The sequence below is a fragment of the Scyliorhinus canicula genome, chromosome 1, assembly GCF_902713615.1.
Source record: "Scyliorhinus canicula chromosome 1, sScyCan1.1, whole genome shotgun sequence".
NCBI lineage: Eukaryota > Metazoa > Chordata > Chondrichthyes > Carcharhiniformes > Scyliorhinidae > Scyliorhinus > Scyliorhinus canicula.
In genome coordinates this window covers 85768562-85789723 of record NC_052146.1, presented here as the reverse complement: position 1 = coordinate 85789723, position 21162 = coordinate 85768562, and the positions used below count along the sequence as shown (strand labels likewise).

At 45.8% G+C, this 21162-nt stretch overlaps 1 protein-coding gene across 1 annotated transcript in view; it reads left to right on the top strand.

Annotated features, from left to right (window-relative positions):
• hdac1 (histone deacetylase 1) overlaps positions 1-21162 on the top strand; it is a 75983-nt gene that overhangs the window by 43322 nt on the left and 11499 nt on the right. Inside the window, exons 9-12 of the mRNA XM_038794688.1 lie at positions 6862-7002; positions 8980-9088; positions 16222-16352; positions 18831-18980. Coding sequence (XP_038650616.1) covers positions 6862-7002; positions 8980-9088; positions 16222-16352; positions 18831-18980 — 531 coding nt within the window. The remainder of the gene's footprint in view (positions 1-6861; positions 7003-8979; positions 9089-16221; positions 16353-18830; positions 18981-21162) is intronic.

Genomic DNA, 21162 nt, shown 5'->3' with positions numbered 1-21162 from the left:
CATACCCCGTAGGTGCGGGGCTAGGGCAGCTGCGATTATTTTTTTTTATAGAAGTCCGCTGGGAACCCATTGAATTCCGGCACCTTCTCCGCCTGCAGGGAGCTGATGCTCTTCATGACCTCTCCCAGTTTTATTGGTGCTTCCAGCTCCCTCAGTCTTTCGTTCCCCCACGGCTCGCATATCCAGTCCATCGAGCAAACGTCCTCATCCCCAATTCCCCATTGGGGGGGGGGGGGGGGGTCTCAGTGATGTGCAGGCCTCAAACACTTGGTTGGCCTTTTTTGGTTCGGCAACCAGTCCGCCTCTGCTATCCTTCACCTGTGCTATCTCCCTCGTGGCTGCCTGCTTTCTCAGCTGGTGAGCCAATAGGTGACTAGCCTTCTTTTCGTGCTCATAAAAGATTCTCTCTGTCTGGCGGAGTGGTGCACTGCCTTCCTCATGAATAGCAGGCAGATTAAAGTCCAATTGTAGTTTCATCCTCTCCGCCAGAAGCACTATGGTTGGAGTATTTTCTGTCGATCTCCTCCAGGATGGAGTCAATTAGTTGCTGCCTGGCCCGAATTGCTTCCTTATCTCTATGTACCTGCTAGGCTATAATCTCTCCTCTAATCACCGCCTTCAGTGCCTCCCAGGACATGGAAGGTGAGACTTCCCCATTCTGCTCGTTAGTGATGTACTCGCCTATGGCCTGTTATGTTTTCTGGCAGAAGACCTTGTTGGCCAAAAGGTCCGTGTTCAGCTTCTGTGCCCCCCCCCCATTCTGTGCCCCCCCCCCCCCCCCCCCCCCCCCCCCGCATTCCTGCAGTTTTGGATTGAGATCATGAATGTAGCCCAGTCCATCACGCAAATCGGCCTCCCATCCATTGACTCTGTCTATAATTCCCGCTGCCTTGGAAGGGCAGCCAGCATAATTAAGAACTCCACGCTCCCCGGACATACTCTCTTCCACCTTCTTCCGTCAGGAAAAAGATAGCAAAGTTTTATGTCACGTACCAACAGACTCGAGGACAGCTTCTTCCTTACCTCTATCAGATTTTTGAATGGACCTAGCTCGTATTAAGTTGATCTTTTCTCTGCAACTTGCTATAACTGTAACATTATATTCTGCAATCTCTCCTTCCTTCCCTATGTACGGTATGCATTGTTTGTACAGCATGCAAGAAACAATACTTTTCACTGTATACTAATACATGTGACAATAAATCAAATCAAAATATAACGTAATAGAGTCTGCAGACCTTCTTCTGAGTCTAACTCTTCCAATTCCAGCTCAGAAAACACTTTGCTTTGGATTTTACTTTCATAAGGTAGAGTAAGAGCCAATGCCATACCTTGTTTCCTCTTTCCCTTAGTCCACATAACAATTTTAAAAAATTTTTAAAAGCAAGGCGAAGGCTACAACATCTGCCTCCACACCTGCTTCCAACCCCGGCTGGTCCGATACCACGACTATGGCCTCCCGAGGGCCCGGGTCCAGTTTCAAATGCACCACCTTGGAGATTACCCTAAAAACCTCCTTCCAGTAATCAAAGAGAAAATGGTGGAAAGTCTCAGCAGGTCTGGCAGCATCTGTAGGGAGAGAAAAGAGCTAACATTTCGAGTCCAGGTGACCCTTTGTCAAAGCTTCCAAAATAAACCGCCGACACTACCTCCTCCTCCAGTTCCCTTGTCGTCAGCACCTCCTCCAGCAATGTGGAGGCCAGCTCCACCATGAAACTCTGTATCTCCTTGGCAAAGTCTCAAACCTGCATATTTGTAAACATTTCACCCTGCTCCAGCCCATATTACACTCCCAGCTTCTTTAATCGCGCAAAACCAACCCCCAAGAAACAAATCTTTTAATGCCCTAACTCACTTCTCCCATCTCCGAAAATTTCCATCCCACTTCCCTGGCTCAAATCTGTGGTACCTCCGATTTGCCATTTCCCTTAACCCTGCCCCCAACCCAAAGTGCTGGCGAAACTGCCTCCAAATTTCAAAGATGCAGTTACTACTGGACACCTTGAGTATTTCTCCGGGACCATCGAGAGTGGCACTGTTGCTAGCGCCTTCAGTCCCGACCCCCTACACAAACTCTCCTCCATTCTGACCCACTGGGAATTAACCCCTCTAGCCCAGCTCCGCACCTTCTCCATGTTCGCCACCCAGTAATAGTAATACATGAGGTTCGGAAGACCCAACCCCCCCTGACTGCCTTCCCCTCTGTAGCAACACTTTCTAACTCTGGTCACCTTCCCTCCCCATATGAACATGGTAATCATTCCTTCAATCTCGTTTTTTTTTAATGCCTTTGGCAGGAAAATCGGCAGGCATTGGAAAATAAACAAAAATCGTGGCAACACGTTCATTTTAATCGCCTGTACCCGACCCACCAGTTACAGAGGGAGACCATCCCACCTTGCCAGATCAGCTTTCACTCTCCCCACCAAACTAGATATGTTGTACCCACGGGGCACCCCCAATCCTGAGCAACCTGCCCCTCCAAATATCTCAAGTGAATCCCTGCCCTACGGAATGCCAGCCCCGGCCGAGACACCACAAAATACTTTCTCTTGTCCAGATTTAATTTGTAGCTCGAGAAAGACACAAACACCCAAAGCAACTTCAATATTCCCCCATTGACACACTTGGTTCTGACACGTATAACATCAAATCATCCGCATGTAAGGATACCCTTATGCTCTACCCCCCTCCCCCTCCACCATCCCTTTCCATACCCTCAAACTTCTTAACGTGATAGCCAATGGCTCAAAAAACAGATGGACATAGAGCATCACTGCCTAGACCCACGGTGGAGAGAAAAGTATCACGAGCTGATGTTATTTGAAATGAAATGAAATGAAAATTGCTTATTGTCACGAGTAGGCTTCAATGAAGTTACTGTGAAAAGCCCCTAGTCGCCACATTCCGGCGCCTGTTCGGGGAGGCTGTTACGGGAATTGAACCGTGCTGCTGGCCTGCTTTCAAAGCCAATGATTTAGCCCTGTGCTAAACAGCCCCTGTGCGGATACTCACCCTCGGCTCCTTATACAATAGCTTTACCCAGTCCACAAATCGTGGTCCAATCCCAAACCACTCCAGAAATACCATCAAGTAACCCCATATCCTCCTAATGTTCGAAAAGAGCTGCCTCCCTCTCACAAACACCGTCTGATCTTCACCTATCACCTTTGGAGTGAGGAGTGAAACTGGAAGAGAGGTCATGGACTGTGATTGGGGAGCTGGAAAATGTATAAATGTTATAACATTCTTTTAATTGACTTGTATTGTAACTTACTTGACTTCACATTGTTAGTTGTACAGGTCGGAGACACCTGGAGAAGACCGGGATATGCAGGAATTTCTAGATGGGCTGTAGTACCCGAGGTTAGGGGAGGGGAACAGGGCTACGTTGAAAGGGGTAGCACTCATCTAGCCGACCTGCCAGTACCTTCGCCAATACCTTTTGCGTCCACGTTTAAAAGTGACATGGGCCTATATGACCCACACTCTATCGGGTCCTTATCTTTATTAAGTAACATGGAATTCAATGCCTGCCCCAAAGTTTCTGGTGACACCCCCTTCCCTATCGCCTCCCCAAACATCCCCACCAGCAGCAGTGCCAGCTTATCCTTGAGTTGTTTATACCATTCCACTGGAAACCCATTCGGCTCTGACACCTTCCCCGACTGCACCCTCCCAATTGCATCTTTTATCTCCTGCTCCACTATCTCCCCTTTCAATGTACCACCCAAACCCATCAGGATAAATGACACACCATGCAGCAAGATCTCAACGTCTCAAAGGTGGGCCCTTACCAGGGAAAGTTCTCTGCTGAATGCAAGAACTCTCATGCACCTTCAGCATTCTCCCAACGATACCTACCTCGCAAACCCTCAAAATGAGCTCAGAAGACCTCTACCAGAAAGCTGAGATCTTCATCCAGAACCGTATTCTCAATGACAGCCGTCATCCGGATGCACACAGGACTGCCAAGGTGAAAGCCCACTCACCAGCAACAACACCACTGCAAGCCGGGACCTACCCAGCCCACTGTCACAGTCAAATTAGGATTTTTTTGGTAATTTATCTCTGCCCTTCTTCTCAAAACACTGCTCAGGACAACAGGCAGTCTCCATAATAATAATCTTTATTGTTAAAGTAGGCTTACATTAACACTGCAATGAAGTTACTGTGAAAAACCCCTAGTCGCCACATTCCGGCACCTGTTCAGATACACAGAGGGGCAATTCAGAATATCCAGTTCACCTAACAAGCATGTCTTTTGGGACTTGTGGGAGGAAACCCACGCAGACACGGGGAGAACGGTGCTGACCACTGTGCTACCATGCCGCCCTAATCTATATTAGCAGAACAGCTGAAGACATGTGAAATGGAAGTCCCTATTAGGATGAACTATTTGCTTATAAATATTCAGTATAGTTGTAGAGTCATAAAGTCATATATCACTGAAAAGGCCCTTCGGTCCATTGTGTTTGCACCAGTCATAAACAACCACTTCACCATTCAAATCCCATTTTGCAGCACTTGGCCCGTAGTCTTGTATGCCCTGGATGCTTTTTGTACTTTATGCAGAAAACTCTTCCCTAGCAATTTTGCCCCTCCCAATAAAGAATAGAGAAAGAACAATACAGCACAGGAACAGGTCCTTCGCCCCTCCAAGCCTGTGCCGATCATGTATCCTATCTAGACCAACCGCCTGTATCCTTCTATACCCTGTCTGTTCATGTGCCTATTGAGATAAGTCTTAAAGGTCGCTAAAATATCTGCCTCAACCACTTCACTTGGCAGTGCATTCCAGGCCACCACAACCCTCTGTTTAAAAAAAAAACTTCCCCCACACATCTCCACTGAATCTTTTCCCACCTCACCTTGAACTTGTGCCCCCTTGTAATTGTCATTTCCGCCTGGGAAAATGCCTCCAACTGTTCACCATATCTATACTCTATGAACTTCTATCAGGTTGCCCCTCAGCCTCCATCTCTCTAGGGAGAACAGTCACAGTTTATTCAATCTCTCCTCACAGCTAATACCCTCCATGCCAGGCAACATCCTGGTAAACCTTTTCTGTACTCTCTCCCAAGCTTCCACGTCCTTCTGGTAGTGCGGTGACCAGAATTGGACACAGTATTCCAAATGTGACCTAACCAACGTTCTATATAACTAACATAATTTTCGAGCTTTTATACTCGATACCCCGTCCTATGAAGGCAAGCGTGCCACATGCTTTCTTTACCATAATTTCAACCTCCCTGCTGCCACTTTTAAGGATCTGTGGACCTGCACGTCCAGAACTCTGTGTCTCTTTGCTCCTGATGGTTCTGCCATTTATTAGCTCCCACCTGAGTTGGATCTAGCAGAATGCATCACCTCCCATTTGTCCGGGTTAAATTCCATCTGCCATTTCTCTGCCCAATTTTGCAACCTATCAATATCCTGTTGTATTCTATGATAATCTCCATCACCATCCGCAACTCCTGCAATCTTGGTATCATCCGCAAACTTGCTAATTAGACCAGCTACGTTTTCTACCAAGTCATATATATTACAAAGAGCAGGGGTCCCAGTACTGATCCCTGCGGAACACCGCTAGTTACAGACCTCCATTCGGAAAAACACCCTTTCACTGCTACCCTCTGTCTTCTAATGCCAAGCCAGTTCTGGATCCATCCAGCTAGTTCACCCCTGACCCCATGTGATCTAATCTTTTGCACCAGCCTGCCATGAGGGACCTTATCAAATGCTTTACTAAAGTCCGTGTAGACAACCACCGCAGCCCTTCCCTCGTCAATCATTGTTGTCACCACTCAAATTCAGTTACATTAGTGAGACATGACCTCCCTCGTACAAAACCATGCCGCTAATAAGACCATTCACTTCCAAATGTGCATAGATCTTATCTCTGAGAATCTCTTCCAACAATTTCACTTCACTGACGTCACGCTCACTGGCCTGTAATTACTCCAATTATCCTTGCAGCCCTTCTTCAATAACAGTACAACATTGGCTTCATCCTGGGATCTCACCTGCGGCCAACGAGGACACAAAGATTCCTGTCAAGAGGCCCAGTGATTTCATCTCTTGTCTCCCTCAGTAATCTGGGATAGATGTCATCTGGCCCTGGGGATTTTTCTACCTTAATGCGTTTTAACACACCTAACACTTCCTCCCTCGTAATAACGACCTGTGACGTGTTCTAAAGTGTTTACACATCCCTCTGAGACACCACCAATCAATGTGTCCCTCTCCTTTGTGAAAATACTTATTAAGGACCTCCCCTACTTCCTCTGGTTCTACACGTAATTTCCCTCCTTTATCTTTGAGTGGACCAACTCTTTCTCTAGCTACCCTCTTATTCCTAATATACGTATAAAATGCCTTGGGATTCTTCTTAATCCTGTCTGCCAAGGACATTTTGTGACCCTTTTTTGGCCTCCTAACTCCCTGCTTGAGCTCTTTTCTACTTTCCTTGTATTCCTTAAGTGCTTTATCTGTTTTTAGTTGTCTGTACCTCACATACACATCTTTTTTCTTTTTCGCAATTTGGCTAATTCTAAGAATAGTAGTTTCTGTACATTAAGACATAACATGGCACTGTCTGTGTGGAGTTTGGACATTCTTCCTGTTCTGCATGAGTCTGACCCCCCCACAACCCTAAGATGTGCAGGGTAGGTGGATTGTCCATGCTAAAGTGCCCCTTAATTGTTTGGGTGGGTGGGTGGGGGAATTGGGCGCTTTAAATTAAAAGGACATACAACATTGCAGTTGGAGGTCAGTTTAATTGTAAGAATTTTCTTGTCACGCGCAGTTTTGGAAATTCTAAGTGCACCATTTTAACACAAGTTCTTGTTCTTTAAACAGGTCATGCTAAGTGTGTTGAATTTGTAAAGACCTTTAATTTACCTTTACTGATGCTGGGAGGTGGAGGATACACAATTCGTAATGTGGCTCGGTGTTGGACATTTGAAACGTCTGTAGCTTTGGACTCGGAGATTCCAAATGGTAAGCCCATTTGCTGCTTGCAAGTCGTCATGAAGGCGACAGGAAACCGGTGATGAATGGCAAGGGATCTGAAGTTCCATATTCATCTCCACTGGTTGCTCCTGATCTGAGAGGGTCAGTTGAGTATGGTAGGTAAGGTTAGGCAGGGGAGACCAGAATTAGAAATACTGGGTGCCGTTGAAGCTTGTGCTGCAGCTTGTTACTAAGTGTTTTACACTGAATGTTCAACCCAATCCCATGAAGATAATGTTTTAGATATATCTTGCACTTCATATTCTTCAATCTCTTAAGTAATAATGTTCTAATCAATCATCTTAATGCTCTACGCATCACTTAATTAGGTGGTGTGATAATGGGAGGTTTTATTGACAGCTAAAAGCACTGGGAAATTTAACAAAAATGCACAAAATAAATGAAAGACTTCTAATTCAAAAATTATTTAATGTGTGGTTGTGTACATCCTGCCTTTCTTCATAGCCTCCAATTACTGACAACAACGCATGTAGGAATTTGCAGTTTTCAGATGTCTGCCTTAGAGTTGTCTCATCAGTACTCATTCAATGCTGCTATTATTTGAAAATGTAAGTCAGCATAGTCCCGAGGACCGTAGGGTGCTCTCCCCTTTTGAGAGTGCTGACTGACGGTGATTTAACCGGATGGTCACCACACCTCAGGCAAGACCTTCATGGATCACCTTAGCTGGTACAGGAATTGAACCTGCGTTGTTGGCATTGCTCCACATCACAAACCAGCTGTCCAGCCAACTGAGCTTACCGACTCTTCAACTAAAGTGTGTGTGTAATGGGCCTCTGGCTAAGGGTACAGTTTTGAAGCTCAGTACAAGAGCTGGAAGCAGTAACTGCAAACACTGAGGAGGTTTTGGGGCCAGTTGTGGGGAATGTGAAGTGTAGATCTTTTCTTCCACATACAGCTCTACAGAGCGGTAAAGATGTGCCCCTTGAATGTGCATCACCATTAAGAACAAGTATAAAGGTGGAAAATCTTCACTACACAAATCTTTCCTTTTCTTCCCCCACTGTTTGCCAGTAGAACAGTACCTTGTCAGAGAAAATTAGTTTTTGAGCTGGCATTTTAGACTTTCATTGCAACAATAATTGATTCTAGGATAATGTGCAATCAGCCTGAATTTATTACTGAATTTTTATGTCTGGCAGTAATCTTGTTGGAACTGAAAGTTTCTTTTTTGCCTTTGGGCAGTTAGAGTAATAGTTTGGATCTGCCTAGGTTGGGGTCATTTTGTTTTTGAGAGCAAAGTATTTCACACTTGGCTTGTGCATGGATGGAAGTGGCACATTGTTTATCAATAACCATTTGTATTTAATTATATGAAATGTGTGTGTATATTGTAATACCAAAAGGTGGGGCAGCACGGTAGTGTGGTGGTTAGCACTGCTGCCTCTGGTGCTGAGGACCCTGGTTCGATCCTGGTCCCGGGTCACTGTCTTTGTGGAGTTTGCACATTCTCCCAGTGTCTGCATGGGTTTTACCCCCAAAACCCAAAGATGTGCCGGTTAGGTGGATTGGCCACGCTAAATTGGCCCTTAATTGGGAAAAAGAATAATTGGGTGCTTTAAGAAGTGATGTCAAAAAGTTTGAATTTGGTCTTAATGGCTGTTGTGCAGTGGGGGTTGGGGCGGGACGGTGGGGGGGGGGAGAGAGTAGGTTACTGACTGGCTTAAATGTGCGCTTTCTAACTGACTGGTCCCAACACTAGCATCAGTTTTAATATTGGGAAGGTATGAAATGACCAGTTTCGTACACTTACTAAATATTTTTGATTGATCTGTATCAGTGTTTTAAATTACTAATTTAGAAACTGAATGTAATGAGTTTTGCAAGACAGCATTCCAGTACGAATATAGTGCAAAAGTAGATTTATACATTCTGTGCTGGCAATTGGTATATTTTGCATAAGAAGGAGAAATAAATGTAAATGGAATATTCTTTGTGTTTCAGAACTGCCATACAACGATTACTTTGAGTACTTTGGACCAGACTTTAAGCTGCACATTAGTCCTTCCAATATGACAAACCAGAACACCAATGAATATCTGGAGAAGATAAAGTATATAAATTTAATTTATTGATATTAAATGGTGCTGCTATGTGAGACCTCCCTATTTAGTTATTTTCCTAATAGGCAGTATAGCGCAGAGAGGTAGGAAGCACCCCATTTTACAGCACTAGCTGCTGTAAAGAAGGTGTTTAAAGGGAGAAGGTGCATTTCAAAGGTACTTGGTTCGGAGAGGTGGGGTGGGAGAAAAAGAGGGCCGGACTGGGAGGTGGTTCAAACCAGAGGGGGGTGGTGGTTTGGGGGGTTGGCAGTGGTGATGAGTCCCATTGGGGTTAGTGTGTGTTTGGGCCGGGGGGGGGGGTAGGGGGTTGTCCCGTGTGAGGCTTGGTAGGGTGTTTACATAGGTTCACTGGAGGTAGAATTGATTTTTTTTTTTCCCTTCTAATTCTTGCTGAATAACCATCATGGTAAAATTGACAGAACCATCCGAAGTTAGCAATTTAAATTGCTTTTGTCAGTTGGTTCCTAGCCTAGCGCAATTATCCGAGAAAATTAGTGTTTCTGGACAATTGCCGAATAAACCCTTGCGCATCATTGCAGTTCCCCCTAAATGCAGCGCTGGGGAAATAGGAAGTTATGGGTCAAATTAATCCAGCTAACTTTAAACACAATACTGTCCTGAGCAGTTTTATAGTACTTTGTGAACACTCACCAGGCTGCATTTCTATAAGTTACTATATAGTCTATAGTTTAAGGGACCGAACCTGATTAACTTGGGAACATTTGGGCAGCATGGTGGCGCAGTAGGTTAGCCCTGATGCCTCACGGCGCCAAGGTCCCAGGTTCAATCCCGGCTCTGGGTTACTGTCCGTGTGGAGTTTGCACATTCTTCCCGTGTTTGCGTGGGTTTCGCCACCACAACTCAAAGATGTGCAGGCTAGGTGGATTGGCCATGCTAAATTATCCTTAATTGGAACAAAAAATGAATTGGGTACTCTTAAAAAAAAATTTTAAACTTGGGAACATTTGTTGCCTGAATTCTGTAACTTTGCAGCAGCCATATATTGATATAACTAGGTGTCACATAGAGACTTGCTAGAATGTATTGTAGATTTAGTTATTGCAATAAAGCACTGAGTGAGTTCTGCACTGAACAACAACAATCTGCAATTTTGTATTGCCTTTAAAACTAACATTGAACAAAAATTGACTTTGGGCCAATCAAATGTGTTGACCAAAAGTTTGGTCAAAGTGATTGTTTTTAAAGTGGGTTCTTAATTGAGTAGGGGAAAGTCCAAAGGAGGGGGAGGTTGAGAGTCGCAATTTGAGGAGGGAAGGCACGGCCATTAATGAGCTGGATAACAATGAAAGAGTATTGAAAGAAAATTACCTAGTGGTCTGTATCAAAGGCTGCAGAAAGGATTCTGAAGCAAAATGCACACCAGTCATAGAGGGTGTCATTTGATTCAGGCTGTTGCAACAGCAGAAACTTAACTCGAGCATTTCAACATGAAATTAGAATAGATTTGGAAAGTGTTGGGAGGTTTTGAGAAGGAACTGGAGATAAGGTGGCAGTGTAGAAAAAAGAGGCGATGAAGGTGATTTTTCTGAGAGTTTATGATTTTTTGAAACGAGGGAGGAGATGCGTGTGTGGTGAAACTACCTGAGGGGAGAGAATCCTTTGAAATATCAGCTAACTTGGAAGTCATTGGTCAATTCAGGGCGGATAATGGTCAAGGGAGATAAGTCTGTTGAAAAAGATGATCTCATCCTAAAACGGGATAAGGACCCCTTGCAGTGCGGATCATATAGGCCTATCTCGCTCCTTAACGTAGACGCTAAATTGCTGGCGAAGATCCTGGCTACCAGGATAGAGGATTGTGTGCCAGATGTAATTCACGAAGATCAGACAGGATTGGTCAAGGGGCGGCAGCTCAACACGAATGTGCGGAGACTGCTCAATGTTATCATGATGCCGGCAGTGGAGGCGGAGATGGTGGTGGCGCTGGACGCAGAGAAAGCGTTTGATAGAGTTGAGTGGAGGTATCTGTGGGAGGTGCTGGACAGGTTTGGATTTGGGGAGGGATTCATCAAATGGGTGAGGCTGCTTTACGCGGCTCCGATGGTGAGTGTAGTCACAAATGGAAGGAGATCGGAGTACTTTAGGCTCTATCGTGGGACCAGGCAGGGTTGTCCCCTGTCCCCCCTGCTCTTTGTACTGGCGATTGAGCCGCTGGCCATGGCGTTGAGGGAGTCAGGGAGATGGAGGGGCCTGGTGCGGGGTGGGGAGGAGCACCGGGTATCGCTGTACGCGGACGACCTGCTGTTATATGTGGCGGACCCAGAGGGAGGAATGCCGGGGGTGATGGAGCTGTTAGCGGAATTTGGGGGCTCCTCGGGCTATAAACTAAATTTAGGAAAGAGCGAGGTATTTGTAGTGCACCCGGGAGATCAAGAGGAGGGAATTGGGAGGCTCCCTTTCAGGAGGGCAGTGAAGAGTTTCAGGTACCTGGGGGTGCAGGTGGCCAGGAGTTGGGGGGCTCTCCATAAGCTTAACTTCACCAGACTAGTGGAACAGATGGAGGAGGAATTTAAAAGGTGGGACATGGTGCCGCTATCGCTGGCGGGCAGAGTGCAATCCGTCAAAATGACGGTTCTCCCGAGGTTCTTGTTCCTCTTCCAGTGCTTGCCCATCTTTATCCCTAGGGCCTTTTTTAAAATGGTGACCAGCAGCATCATGGGATTTGTTGGGGCGCATGGCACCCCGAGGGTGAAGAGGGTCTTCTTGGAGCGGGGTAGAGATGGGGGGGGGCTGGCGTTGCCCAACCTCTCGGGTACTACTGGGCGGCCAACGTGTCGATGGTGCGTAAGTGGGTGATGGAGGAGGAGGGGGCAGCATGGAAATGGATGGAGAGAGTGTCCTGTGGGGATACGAGCCTGGGGGCCCTGGTAACGGCGCCGTGGCCGCTTCCTCCCATGAGGTATACCACGAGTCCGGTGGTGGCGGCTACCCTCAAGATTTGGGGGCAGTGGAGGCGACATAGGGGAGAAGTGGGGGGCTCGATGGAGACTCCGTTAAGGGGGAACCATAGGTTCGTCCCGGGGAACATGGATGGGGGATTTCAGGGATGGTACAGAGCGGGCATTAGACAGCTGAGGGACCTGTTTATCGACAGAAGGTTTGCGAGCCTGGGGGAGTTGGATGAGAAATTTGGGCTCCCTCCGGGAAACATGTTTAGACATCTGCAGGTAAAGGCATTTGCTAGACGGCAGGTGGAGGGATTCCCTGCGCTCCCCGCGAGGGGGTGAGTGACAGGGTGCTTTCGGGGGTCTGGGTCGGGGAGGGGAAGATATCCGATATCTACAAGCTCATGCAGGAGGTGGAAGAGGCGTCAGTAGAGGAGCTGAAAACAAAGTGGGAGGGGGAACTGGGGGAACAGATCGAAGACGGGACATGGGCTGATGCCCTGGAGAGGGTAAATTCTTCCTCCTCGTGTGCGCGGCTTAGCCTCATTCAATTCAAGGTGCTGCATAGGGCCCACATGACTGGGACGAGGATGAGTAGGTTCTTTGGGGGTGAAGAAAGGTGTGTCAGGTGGTAGGGGAGTCCAGCGAACCATGCCCATATGTTCTGGGCATGCCCGGCACTGGAGGAGTTCTGGAAGGGGGTGGCGAGGGCGGTGTCAAGGGTGGTGGGATCCAGGGTCAAGCCAGGATGGGGACTCGTGATCTTTGGGGTTGGGGTAGAGCCGGGTGTGCAGGAGGCGAAAGAGGCCGATGTGCTGGCCTTTGCGTCCCTAGTAGCCCGGCGAAGGATTTTGCTACAATGGAAGGACGCGAGGCCCCCAAGCATGGAGACCTGGATCAATGACATGGCGGGCTTCATTAAGCTAGAGAAGGTCAAATTCGCCCTGAGAGGATCGGTGCAAGGGTTCTTTAAGCGGTGGCAACCTTTCCTCGACTTTCTGGCTCAACGATAGGGTACGGGGACAGTAGCAGCAGCAACCCGGGGGGGGGGGGGGGGGGGGGGACGATGACTGTTTGTTTATTTAATTTAAATTTGATTTATTTAATTTTAATTTATGGTTACGTTTTCTTGTTGGGGGGTGGGGGGAGTGTGATACATGTGATGTTACGGTTTGGGGGGATTTGTGGATGTTATGGGGCAGTTAGTTGCATATTATTACTTGTTATATTTTTATATTTTCTATAAAAAATTCCAATAAAAAGTATTTTTTTTTTAAAGAAAAAGATGATCTTGAAGATCAGGATGGTAGATAAGAAAAGGCACAAAAATACTTTTTATTTCTGTTGCAACGATTGGTGGGTGAGAGAAGCACTTCCTGCACATAGTTGCAGTCTTGGTGTCAGCATCAAAACAAGCAAATTGGCTTGACACAGGCTAACATAGTTCAAGTTACCCATTCTTAGGTTGTGCAGTCCTTACCAATTGCAAGTTCTTGTATCTAGTCCACCTCATTTAGCAACTGTAAAACATATTCTGACAATTCTATGAATGAGATTCCCAACTTCCACTGTGTAGAATAGTTTGTAATATTTAGCTTAAGGACATTTTTTTTTTTGGTTAAAAAATTGAACAAAAGGGCGGCATGTGGTGCAGTGGTTAGCACTGGGAGAGCGACGCTGAGGACCCGGGTTCGAATCACGGCCCTGGGTCACTGTCCGTGTGGAGTTTGCACATTCTCCCCATGTCTGCGTGGGTTTCACCCCACAACACAAATATGTGCAGGTTAGGTTGATTGGCCATGCTAAATTAATTGGGGGGGGGGGGGGGGGGGGGGGGATAATTGGGTACAAAAAAAAAAATATTTTTTAATTGAACAAAAAATTTGACTAGATTTCCAAGAAATCTTAAATATGGGACTTGAAGCGATGATCCTGGTGTATAAAGTCCCATATATACCATTTCAGCTGCTCGAGCTTTGTAGAAACTTCCTGTGCAAAGCTTTAACAAACTGGACTCATTCTACGGTGCGCTTTACTTGAACTCCATTGCAATTTTAAAAATTCATTACGGGATGGGCAGCACGATGGCGCAGTGGTCAGCATTGCTGCCATGCCGCGCTAAGGCCCCATGTTCAATCCTGGCTCTAGGTCATTGTCCGTGTGGACTTTGCACATGCTCCTCCACAACCCAAAGATGTTCAGAGTAGGTGGATTTTCCCCTTAATTGGAAAAAAATGAATTGGGTACTCTAAATTTATTTTATTTTTTAAATTCGTGACGGGATGTGGGTGTTGCTGGCTCGGCCAGCATTTACTGGCCATCCCTAATTGCCCTTGGACTGAGTGCCAATTCAGAGAGCATGAAGAGTCAACCACATTACTGCGGGTCTGGAGTCATATGTAGGCCAGACCAGGTAAAGGTGCCAGATTTCCTTCCCTAAAGGACATTAATGAACCAATTGGGTTTTTACAACATTTGACGATGGTTTCATTTAGATTCTAGAATTTAAAAATTGAATTCAAATTCCACCATCTGCCAGAACATTACCTTGGGTCTCTGGATCATTAGTCCAGTGACAATACCACTGCGCCACTACCTCTCCATGTCAATCTAGGGCGATCAGTGGAATCTACAGCAAGGTTTTAAAACCAGTGATGTGGAAACTCTGAATATACCGAGCAAGATCCAAACTCTGCTGGCCAGAATCAGTCATACATGCACCAGTGGCTGCAGTGTGGACCAAATGCACGCGCATGGCTATTACTCACTTCATTCTGGTTAACGGTTGAATTAGTGTTTGGCGAAAGTTTGGGGTTACATGGCATGGGGAAGGTTTGTCCTGGATAAAGGCTGACCAGTGTAACTTAACAATGGTCTCACTTTATTAAAATACATCCTTGAACTTGACTTGTTGGAGATGAGAGTGGAGGGGTTGGGGAGAGGAGCTTATTGGCAACAGTTAGTCGAAACATTGAAAAATTAACCCCAATAACCCTGGACTTTTACTAATTTAAAATTAGTTTTGTTTGCATTGTGACATATGGGCAAGAACCTTAGTTCCTGCATGGCTAAGTTGCCTAAAATAGTAAATCTGGTCACCTATTGGACATTAAAAGAAAAAGCAGGAAGTATATAAGAATGAAATTATCCAGCAAGTTACATTTTGTTGCCCAGGTATAACTCTTGCTTATAGTTGGGGTTTGGGTGAGTTGTTGATTCTCCATAATTGACAGTGGGAAATAATTAGTTTTGTGTGACTTGTGCTCTCATCTTCCTGGAGACTTCACTCCTGGCTATACTCATCCAGCTGAAAGTGAATGCTTTTTTGGATTTTCTTCAAGAAAAAAAATTGTGGCTTGTATTACTGCAGGTTTAAGTGAAGTGACATTGGAACAGTTAAGTCTGAACTCAATGGGAGATATATCAGTTCTTTCCGCTTAGGCAGAATGGTTAAATGGTTTTGAAAATAGAGTGACTCACTTGTGTAATGTGGAGATTTTGTTTTTAGTTTTACTAATTAAGGGGTAATTTAACGTGGATATCCACCTACTCTGCACATTTTAGGGTTGTGGGGTTGACACCCACGCAGACACGGGGAGAATGTGCAAACTCCACACAGACAGTGACCAAGGCCCTCGCCGCTGTGACTGTGTGATGTCGAGATGACAGCCATTCAAATTCCTGATAGAAACAGATGGGCAGGGTGGCACCATGGAGCAGTGGTTAGCACTGCTGCCTCACGGCGCCGAGGACCCGGGTTCGATCCCGGCTCGAGGTCACTATCCGTGTGGAGTTTGCACATTCTCCCTGTGATTTCGTGGGTCTCACCCCCACACCCAAAGATGTGCAGGGTAGATTGATTGGCCATGCTAAATTGCTTCCTAATTGGGAAAAAATTAATTAAATGGGCTGTTTTGCTGCATGATGTGAATGGGCTGTTTTGCTGCATGATGTAGATGGGCTGTTTTGCTGCATGATGTAGTTTGGAGGTATCTTTGAACTGCTTCATAATTGAATGGTGGTGAATGTAAAAAGCAAAGCAGGAATGTTAACAATACACAAACCAGTTTGATTCTGTGTAGGCTTTCAGCTGTGATGCTAATCATTAGATGATGTTTTATTGTGGTGATGCACATCTTTGAGAAAATTATTTGCATCTTTAAGCTCAATTAGTTTTCACCATGTCAGAAAAATAACAATTGGGTGTAAATTCACAGGCAGCGTTTATTTGAAAACCTACGTATGCTACCACATGCACCAGGCGTTCAGATGCAAGCTATCCCAGAGGATGCAGTTCCAGATGATAGCGGGGATGAGGAAGAGGAAGACACAGACAAACGCATTTCGAGTGAGTAGTTGAAGATTTACATTATAAATTTAGGATTTTAGAACATTACTTCTTAGTTTTGAGATAGCTGGTAATAGCTGAGTTGTGTCTAAGCCTGGCTGTAATTCAAGCTACCAGGAGATCCCGGTGTATGCATGTATACAATATCTATTAAGGAGGGTATTGTAGTTGAGGCTGATCCTTTCCTCATATGATGGGCACACTCTGTTCAGGTGCTTCTGAATAGCAAGTGGTATTGGTAGGGTTTTTCCCCGTGTAAGGAGTCATGAAGCTAATTGTAGTGCATTGCTATATTTCTAATTATTCATTCATAGGGTATGGATGCCACTGGCTGGGCCAGCATTTATTTCCCATCCCTAATTGCCCTTCAAAGGGTGGTGGTGAGCTGCCTTGAACAGCTGCAGTCCATGTGGTGTAGGTGCACCCACAGTGCTGTTTGGGAGGGCCTTCCAGGATTTTGATCCAGCTGCAATGAAGGAATGGCGATATATTTCCATGTCAGAATGGTGAATGGCTTTAAGGGGAACCTCCAAGTGGTGATGTTCCCATGTGAACTTTTCTGTTCTGTATTGCTCGCACCATTGAAGAGACCTGTGGACAGAATGGGAAAATTAAAGATCGCTTCCTGAAATCGGGCTTCATACCAATAAACAACGTGTATGGACTATGACCGGTCATTGGCCAAGACATATGACGACCACATTTACAATTACTGTACTCTCCAATCGGAGGGAAATATAAATATAGAATTACAACAGCCTTTGTGAATCATTAGATAATGTCCATGCACTTGGCACTGAAATGCAGGTTATCCAAGTGAGCACAACTCCAGGACGATGAGCAAGATGAAGATACTCGTAAACCTACTGAACAGTGGGGGGAACTTCCTAGCAAAATTTTGATGGGCAGCAGAGCTTCCATTTACTCACTCTTCATGATATCTTTGGAGATAATAGCGTAATAAACTCATGGGAAATGGAATATAAATGGATAATGCTGAGATCAAGCACTAACTTCAAAGAGACTTGCCAGATTTTTATAAATATAATTAATTAATTTGGAGCTGATTCCTATGCTTATTAAAAATGTGCGCTCCTGTTTTTGTATTTTTTCTTTAAAAAATAAGTTTAGAGTACTCGATTCTCTTTTTCCAATTAAGGGGCAATGTAGCATGGCCTATCTACTTACCCTGCACATCTTTGGGTTGTGGGGGTGAGACCCACGCAGACATGGGGAGAATTTGCAAACTACACACGGACGGTGACCCGGGGCCAGGATCGAACCCGGGTCCTTGGCACCATGAGGCACCGTGCCGCACGCCCCTCGTTTTTTTTACTATAAAGTTAAAATATCCTCCTATTGGATCTGTGGATCACCAGTCAGCCCATTGTAATACAAAACAGTACTAATTATATGGGTTCAATACTTTGTCTTCGATCTGCATTTCAGAAGCTGCAGTGGTGTGACACTTTATTTGCCTTTAATGCAATCTGATTGGGGTGAGAGTTTCTGTTGCTCATTACTCTATTCTATTCCCTACTGCAGTTTCTGAAGTGTAACTCAGTGGGTGAGGCAGCACGGTGGCACAGTGGTTGGCACTGCTGTCTCACAGCGCTGAGGTCCCAGGTTCGATCCCGGCTCTGGGTCACATATCCGTGTGGCGTTTGCAAATTCTCCCCGTGTTTCCGTGGGTTTCGCCCCCACAACCCAAAGATGTGCAGGGTAGGTGGATTGGTCACGCTAAATTGCCCCTTAATTGGCAAAAATGACTTGGGTACTCTAAATTTATTTTTAAAAAGTCAGTGGCTGAAGTAAAAACCATTGGTGCCTGTGGGCTTCAGGTACTACAAGAACCACCACCTTCAGAATAAGAGAGAAAATTGGGGTGGGGGGGGGGAAGAAACCTGGAGTCAGGATAGAAAATTGTACAGAAACATTCATTTGGTAAAAGATAAGCATTTTGGGGCAGCATGGTGGTGAAGTGGATAGCACTGCTGCCTCACGCCGCCGAGGTCCCAGGTTTGATCCCGGTTCTGGGTCACTGTCCGTGTGGAGTTTGCACATTCTCCCCGTGTTTCCGTGGGTTTCGCCCCCACAACCCAAAGATGTGCAGGATAGGTGGATTAGCCATGCTAAATTGCCCCTTAATTAGCGTGGCCAATCCGCCTAACCTGGACATTTTTGGGGTTGTGGGAGTGAGACCCATGCAGACACGTGGAGAACGTGCAAACTCCACACAGACAGTGACCCGAGGCCGGGATCGAACCCAGGTTCTCAGTGTTGCGAAGCATCAGTGCCAATCACTGCGCCACCGTGTGCTGCGACCTTTGCACCTGAATCTGGAGGCAGGTTGGGAGAGTCGGTAGTGGAATATTTGGAGAGTCTAAACAACTTGTTATAAACGTCTAAAGTAAAATACCACCTGCAAATCAAAACTGCTTTAAATGTCTACTTCCCCTTTGCTTTCTTTCTCCACAGTCCGTGCTTCTGACAAGAGAATAGCTTGCGATGAGGAGTTCTCAGATTCTGAAGATGAAGGAGAGGGCGGTCGACGAAACACTGCAAATTACAAGAAACTAAAGCGTGCCAAAGTGGAAGAAGAAAAAGAGGGAGAAGAGAAAAAAACAGGTTGGTGCCAGTTCATCGATTGTGCTGAGTGTGAATTTCCATTGTTCAATAACTTTAGATCCTGGCAGCAGGACTGCAATGTCCCATTCAACAGCACTGAATAATGTGCATGTTTTGTAGATAAGGAATTGACTAGTTCCAGTTGGTTGGCAGCAGCACCAAATTAAATAAAACACCAGCAGTACTATGTTGCCATTCTTTGTGGAGGAGAGGTCTGACAATATGTGCCTGAAACATTTAGGTGTCGGACCTCACAACGGTGAAGGCAGAGATGTGAAAATGTTTGATTGAAGGTTGTATCAACTACTGGTTAACCCCATTTCGGAGCTGGAGTTGAGGGTAGATTCGCTGCGAAGCATCCACGATGCTGAGCAGGTCGTGAAAAGCTCGTCCAATAAGGTGGTCACAACGCAGGTGCGGATTGGACAGGCAGAAAGGGCATGGGTGAACACCAGGCAGAGTAGAGGAAGACAGGTAGTACAGGAGTTCCCTGTGGCCATCCCTCTGTCTAACAGATTACTCTTTTTGGATAGTTTGGGGAAATGAATGTATATGGGAAAGCAGTGGCAGCCAACTGTCATGTGAGAGTACCTTTAAGAAATGTGTGTTTATAAATGGGTATGAATATGAATATCTGTAGTGCGCATACCTTCAAGAAATGGGTGTTTATTACTGCAGTGATGTCAGAGAGTGGGTGGAGCTGGGCTGTCTGTCAGCTTTTTACTTTTGGTTTTGAGCAGGCTGCAGGGTGTGTTTTAGTTTTGTTTCAGTGTTGGAGCTGAAGCCAGACCAAGCTGGTGTACTGCTGTTCTCTCTGCCATCAAAAGACTATCTCTTGATCATTTGGTGAATTCAGAATTATACATGTTTTCAGTAGTGACTTTAACCTGATGTGCTTCTGATAAAGGTTTTGTTTTTAAGTCGTATGGATGTTAAAAAGGAAAACTTAAAGGTTTACTTAGTGTTGTAGTCTTTAAGGATTGTATTTGAATTAATGGTTGCTAAGATGTTCACTATGTTTTTAAAAGGTTAACTTGAGTTCATAGAATAAACATTGTTTTGCTTTAAAAATGCTTTTCCATTTCTGCTGTGCTATACCTGTAGAGTGGGCAATGTGCTCCCCATACCACAATCTATTAAATGTTGTGGGCCAGGTGAACTCCATGATAAACTTTGGGGTTCTCTAAACCCTGGCCCATAACACAACTTCATGGCATCATGGGTGAGTCTGCTGCACAGGAAGGGTGGAGGAAGAATTTCAGGGCTATAGTGGTAGGGGATTCAATTGTATGGGATACAGACAGGCATTTCTGTGGCTGCAAAAGAGACTCCAGGATGGTATGTTGCCTCCCTGGTGCCAGGGTCAGGGATGTCACTGAACGGCTGCAGGGCAATCTAAAGGGGGAGGGAAAACAGACAGATTTAGTAGTACATATTGGAACCAGTGATATAGACAGACAAGGGGATAAGGTCCTGAAAGCAGAATTTAGCAAGTTAGGAAGCAGTTTCAAAAACACGACCCATAGGGTAGTAATCTCTGGATTTCTTCGGTGCCACGTACTACTAAGTATAGAAATAGGAGGTTAGTCCTGATGAATGCATGGCTGGAGAAAGGTTGCAAGAGGGAGGGCTTTAGATTTCTGGGGCATTGGGACCATTTTTGGGGACCCATGGCACCTATACAAGGCAGACGTTTTGCACCTGAACCAAAATGGGACAAGTGTCCTTGCAGGATTGTTTGCTGGTGCTGTTGGGGAGGGTTTAAACTAACTTGGCTGAGGCCAGGGATCTGAGAGGTCCAGCAGGGAGAGATTTAGAATTTAGAACAGTACAGCACAGAACAGGCCCTTCGGCCCTCGATGTTGTGCCGAGCAATGATCACCCTACTCAAACTCACGTATCCACCCTATACCCGTAACCCAACAACTCCCCCTTAACCTTACTTTTTAGGACACTACGGGCAATTTAGCATGGCCAATCCACCTAACCCGCACATCTTTGGACTGTGGGAGGAAACCGGAGCACCCGGAGGAAACCCACGCACACACGGGGAGGACGTGCAGACAGTGACCCAGCCGGGAACCGAACCTGGGACCCTAGAGCTGTGAAGCATTGATGCTAACCACTATGCTACCGTGCTGCACAGCCAAAATTAGAGGAGACATCAAGTGAGTCAGGATGG